The sequence below is a fragment of the Diabrotica virgifera genome, chromosome 1 (genome assembly GCF_917563875.1).
Source record: "Diabrotica virgifera virgifera chromosome 1, PGI_DIABVI_V3a".
NCBI lineage: Eukaryota > Metazoa > Arthropoda > Insecta > Coleoptera > Chrysomelidae > Diabrotica > Diabrotica virgifera.
In genome coordinates this window covers 228,115,553-228,122,008 of record NC_065443.1, presented here as the reverse complement: position 1 = coordinate 228,122,008, position 6,456 = coordinate 228,115,553, and the positions used below count along the sequence as shown (strand labels likewise).

Here is a 6,456-nt window from a genome sequence, read left to right as displayed (position 1 = left end):
TCTTACATGAAGTTAATCGTTACGACTTCACAAGTTTCTTGACTTGTGTATGTATTTGTTTATATGATATATTTATTTTTGAAAGGGCTGTAGTTAAAATGGGTTGAACGAGTCACTGATCACGAATGTATGCAAAGGACATCGCACACATCTTATGGAAAATATAATGTCACTCAAATTCAATAAAATTTATACGATTAGATTCGTTTTAAATTAACGATCAATTCTTATCATTGCGCCAACTCTTAATTATGATTAATTACGGCGCAAACTGCAATTAAAGTTTATCGAAATCACATTTTTGGAGTCCATAAAATGTTAGTTACAATCATTATTGCTCTGAGTGCTATTCATAACAGCTTAAATCCCGCTGAGTACCGAAAATCTGGGTATTTTAAAATATTTTTTCTCTCTCTAACTTATGTACCTACCCATTTGATTTCAGATTTATTTATATCAATTTCTGCTCTTATTTTTGAAAATAGAGAGTTGGCGCAATGATAAGATTTGATCGTTAATTTAAAACGAATCTATTGGTATAAATTTTATTGAATTTGAGTGACATCATATTTTCCATAAGATGTGTGCGATGTCCTTTAGAAACACCAAATCTTAATAAATTTTTGTCTAACAGAAAAACAAAAAAATACATGATATTCAGAAAAGCAATGCTGACTTTTTTTGTTTTTGGAGATTTTTGGTATCTCTAACAATTTTTAAGTTATTTTGAAAAAAAGAACATATTTTTCAAAATTAAAATTTAAAAAATTTTTACTTTAAACCAAATTTTTCAAAAATAAGCACTTTGAATCGATGAAACTTACAGATCATATAAGCACAACGTAAGTAAAATAATTTGTGGAGCGGTAACGATTAATTTCATTTAAGTTTCTAATTAGGGGATGGTCTTCCCGATTTTTTTTTACCAAAACAAAAGGGGCCAACTTTATTTTGAGCGTAACTTGCTTAAATTTAATGCTAGAATCTTTTTATAAAAACAGAGATAAAGCTTTTTTTAAACACTTAAAAGTTATAATGGGTTTTCCCCAAAAAGTGCTTAATTTTTTGGATATTTCACTTCGAAATATTCTATTTGAAATTTGGTGAATATGAATCTATTTTTCATTGACTATAACTCTGGTTCTACGAGGTCCAGAGACCTAACGCGTACACCATTTTTTTACTTTTTACAGGCTATATTTTTGCTAAGAACGTTTTTTTCGACAAAATACTTACTTTTTGAGTTATTTGCGAAAAACCGTCTAAAAATGTAATTATTTTGTTGAAAAATGAACATATTCACTCGCAAATAACTCGAAAAGTGTTGAATTGGCGAAAAAGATCTATAGAACAAAAGTTCCCTAAAATTGGTCAGTTTATCCATTTCCTGACTTATTTTGGACATATATTTTTTCACCCCCAAAAGGGGGTGAAAGTCACCTCCAGGGCAAAAGCACACATCGGCACAATATCACTTTTTCTCTTTGTCATGTAAGCTATGCGTATGCCAAATTTCATGTCAATTTAAGCGGTTCTTTAAAATTTAGAGCAAAAACCGTGAAAGAATGTACTATTACTCAACTACTATAGGTATATAGATCAAAAACTTCTGTATCATTTTTCGTTTCTTTTATTCTTCAAAACTAAATTCTGAATTTTTCTAAACTAAAAATTTCACGAACAAAAATAACCTCTTAAAATGAAGAAAAAGATCAGACACCAGGTACCTTAAATTTCGTGTTTACGCAAAGCATATGCTTTTAAAGATACTATTTTTTAAAAGTAATTACGAAATATAATCATTTCATTCAATTATTTGTATATCTGTTTGTGTAAGAATATGCGCCGTTACCTTCGATGTATACAGATATTGTTATTAACATATAAATGTTTTGAAATTAAAATTACAGAAATCCTTGTTAATTTATTTCCCATTCATATTTAGTCGCATTTTTAATACTTTTCAGATTGTAATCAAAGAGTTTCAACCTTAAGGCCCGTTTTCACGGTACATTTTGGATGATCATCCCGGATGAATCATCCAAAGTGATTACGACGATGAAAGTAATTATCGTTTACACGGATCACCAAGACTGAACTAGTCTGTGTACTTACAAATGGCGCCGACTGAAGTTGTACGTGCTGGAATTGGCATAATAAGTGAATATCTTTTAAATGAACTTAGACATGTACTTAAAAAACAGAAGATTAGAAAAAAACGACGTTGGTGGGTAAGGCCGTGGATAATTCGACGCTACAAAATGGGGGGCGTCAATGTGTTTATTAAAGGAATGGTCTACAAAAGATCAAGCCATGTTAAAAAACCATCTAAGAACAAAACACAACGTACAAACACAACAATTACCCACTGTAAATGCGACAATAAACAACCACGTGGACCTGTTTCCGCCGTTCACTAGTCACTGCCGATGAATCACAGCAACAAATGCATGTTTACATGGTTCACTTTGGATGATTCATCCGCGATGTATCCCCTAAAGTGAACAAAAGTAGAACACGGTTCAACTTCGTTCAATATTCATTTTGGATAATCATTTTCGATGATTAATAGTTTACACGATTCATTTATGTTTCACTTTGGATGATTCATCCGGGATGATCATCCAAAGTGTACCGTGAAAACGCGCCTTTAAAAAGAAAACAGCCCAGGATATAAGTATATACAGTGTGTCTGCGTAACTTGGAACCATATGGGAAACTTTTTTAAAATCAATTTTACGAAAAAACTCTCAGTGCTCTGCATAGTCTAAAACCTAACGTGCAATCATCAGATATCAAATTTTATCAATAATATACGAGGTATGTCCAAAAATATAAATCTCGCTCAAGAGTCACGTGCCTTTATATTTCACAATATCAAAATTGTTATTAAATTGTTGTCTGTAATTAAAAATTATGTTATAATATGCATTTACACTCTTCTAATTGAATTTTTTTTTAAATTTCCTCAAATTACGGGTTTCTAACATCAATTTTATTGAAGATAACTCCCTTATTATTAATTTTGCGAAAAAAATTATTCTTTATAAAAATGTCCGAATAGTCAAAAAACTAAGATGCAATAATAAGATATCATTTTTTTTCAATTTTAGACGAGGTATGTCAAAAAATATGAATTCCGCTCAAGAGTAAAATACCTTTATAGTTCACAGTATTTCAACTAGAAGGATGCAATTGCACATTGAAACATAGTTTTTAATTCTGAACAACTTTTTATAATAATAAATTTCAATATTATGAAAAATAAAGGTACTTTACTCTTCAGCGAAATTCATATTTTTTGAAATACCTCGTATAAATTTGACAAAATTGAATATCTTATACATAATTGTATCTTGGTTGTTATACTATGTAGAACTTTTTATAAAGAATAACTTTATTTCGTCAAATTAATAATAACGGAGCTATCATAATTAAAAATGAGGTTGGGTGTCCGTGTTTTGAGAAACATTTTCAAAAAAAAATTTTCAATTAGAAGAGTTTAAATGCAGATTATAACATAATTTTTAATTACAAACAATTTTTCTCAATAACAATTTTCAATATTGTGAAATATAAAGGCACTTCACTCTTGAGCGAAATTCATATTTGTTGACATACCTCGTATACTGTTGATAAAATTTGATATCTGATGATTGCGTCTGAGGTTTTAGACTATGCACAGCACTTTATAAAGAATGACTTTTTTTCGTAAAATTGATATTAAAAAAGTTTCCCATATGGTTCTGAGTTACGCAGACACACTGTACAACACGATGCCCCAAATACAGATGCATTGTTTAAAAAAAATGTTAAAATTAGAAAGTGCCAGAAAAAATTTGAGGGAGTCAGAAAAAAATAGTCAGAAAAAATTGAGGAAATCAGAAAAAACTGAAGGGTGTTAGAAGAAATTGAAGGGTGACAGAAAAATAGGAAGGACCCAGCAAAAAATAGGATGGGTCAGAAAAAATTGGAGGTTGATACGATAAAATAAGACGAGGTAAAAAAATAGTTCAGTGACTGCATTTAGGGGGCAATTGATTGTATCCCCCGTCGCATCGCATGGCGATGGGTAAAATCACTAGTCTATTATGAAACGAATAATATAAAATGAATTATAAGACTTAGAATCACTCTTATATCACTCTATAGTGATACTGTCTTTTCACCAACTAAAGTGGCAAATACCCTAATTTAATGCATCGATCATGTTTTTTCCTTCTTGGATTAGAGATCTTGGTAATTGCTGTCATCTATCCTGACAGTGCCCCATCTATGTATCTATAGTCCAGCCAATTCCAAGCGAGGTACTCATTTTTAATATCGTGATTTACTCTAATTTGGTTTCTACTGCGTGCGCAGTGCTCTTGTCCAGGTTAGTGTTTTTATCTTTTGTATGTTTATTTCGGTTCAAGTAGTACTGATTTGTTTGTTACAAGATTTGATGTTTTGACATTCCTGAATATGTCATAAGATGAAAAGATGAACGTTGGGAGTAAATGAAATGTAGACCCTATAAACATTGTATTTTATTTTTAAAAAATCTAAAGACAGCAATATAAAAAGTACAATATAATATACAGTCTCACCAATAACAATCTTCTCGCCACATATCATTTCTCTCCAGAGATATATGATTTTCCAGTAATCTTCACTTTTGAATATCAACAGGACCAGTCACTAAAGTTACGATAAAACTATTGGATGTTGCAGTCTATGTGCTTTGAGACAGTCTATCGAACAGAATAGATTCTGTAAGTATTCAAAAGGTACTTTTCCAGCTATATCTGCGCCACATAAAAAGCATCTTTTGGTGACCACGCCCTTTTGGTTGAGTATCCGCCTTTCGGCCGCTAGCGCCCTCTACAAAAGGTAAACAATATTCTTTACTCATTAGTTCTAAATATGATTATACTTAAAAATATATATTTTCAAGACACATTTGTTAAGAAACAATAAAAAATAGATCTTAAATTTAAAAGTGGTGAGATTTAATAAGATTTTTTAATAATTTCTTACAGCATTCCTTACAACTTATGTCACATTAAATTAAGTAACCAACACTCGTCTGACTTCAAAAATCGTTACTTAAATCATCAACATATTTCGCTCCAACCATCGATGTGCGGAAAAGTATATTCCCCATAACTCTTGGCCTAATTAAGCTTACCAATGACCACGTTCTTTGTAACGTCATCGATTAAATAACCTTATCGGGGACCTGATGATGGGCAGAAACTTTTTGTGCTCGAAACCGGTCGTCTACGTTACCAATAAACTGATAGTATTTTCTTTTCTTTCTATTCGTCACGTTAGTTATCACAAATTAAGAGATAGTTTTATTAAGACAAATAAACCACATAGTTGTTAAGAGCTATTAGCGGGGCACATATAGATCGTCCCAAACCATTTTTTCAGTGCGTCACAGATTACAGTTGGAAGTGACAGAAAAAAACGTATGTGTTTATTACACCACCTCTGTGATTATTACACGTTGAACTTAGAAAATTATGTATTCCTTGACGTATATGGAATTATGTATTCCATTAAAACGAACTTATATTTATAGATGTATAATCAAATCAATGATGTGAATAAAGATAATTTGACACAAAAGTAATCGATTCTGACAATATTTTCACAAAATCATATGGTGAAATGACAATTGTAATTTCTAGGTTAGTATTTTTCAGCGTATTATTATTATGTCATTGGTATATTCGGACATTGTATAGTGAAATTGGATTTTGTATTTATTTATTTTTATATTAAAATATTTTAAATATTAATATTCTGGCAAATATTTGTATAAATATTAATATTTGTATAAATATTAATGTTTACATAAATATAAATATTCTGACAACTGTCAGATTTGACTAAAATGCCATGTAATGATTTGTGACATTCTTAAAATCCTATATTACGTCAAAATTAATGACGCACTGAAAAAATGGTTTGGGATCCACTATATCAAGACAATAATGCACAATTTTACAACATGAATCGAACTGTAAGAATATAACAACTACTGATTAATATGAGAAGTTAGAACATTTTTTTAATTGTCACAAAGGAAGCTTATTATTCTCTGTCTGTGCTATAATGAAGAATAGATAATGTTTTTCATTGATAATTGTATATTGCGGTATTAACATACGTGCAATTTGTTTGAATGTATATTTATGTGTAAATAAAGTGTGTCCAATTCGACTATTCGGAGAAAGTTTAAGACACCTTGATTCCTTTGGTTAGGTATTTTACTTTTTCTTATCCCTATCCAAACGTTTAAGTTTCTTCGCCCAGTAACAAGCAATGGCATTGTTACTAGTCTTGGATGGTGCATCTACCAGGGTATCGTCTCACTTTAGTAGGTGTTACATGTTCTTAACTTCATGACATTCGCATAGTGAGTTCTGTGCTTCGATCCTACCCCACCTGATTTTATTTCTCTTG

The 6,456-nt window shown here is 30.7% G+C and overlaps 1 protein-coding gene across 1 annotated transcript in view; it reads right to left on the bottom strand.

Moving 5' to 3' along the window:
- Positions 1 to 4,513: 4,513 nt before the first annotated feature.
- LOC126879054 (ankyrin repeat and zinc finger domain-containing protein 1-like) overlaps positions 4,514 to 6,456 on the bottom strand; it is a 112,969-nt gene continuing 111,026 nt past the window's right edge. The window contains exon 9 of the mRNA XM_050641947.1: positions 4,514 to 4,863. Within this exon, the coding sequence (XP_050497904.1) occupies positions 4,687 to 4,863 (177 nt within the window). The 3' untranslated portion in view covers positions 4,514 to 4,686. The remainder of the gene's footprint in view (positions 4,864 to 6,456) is intronic.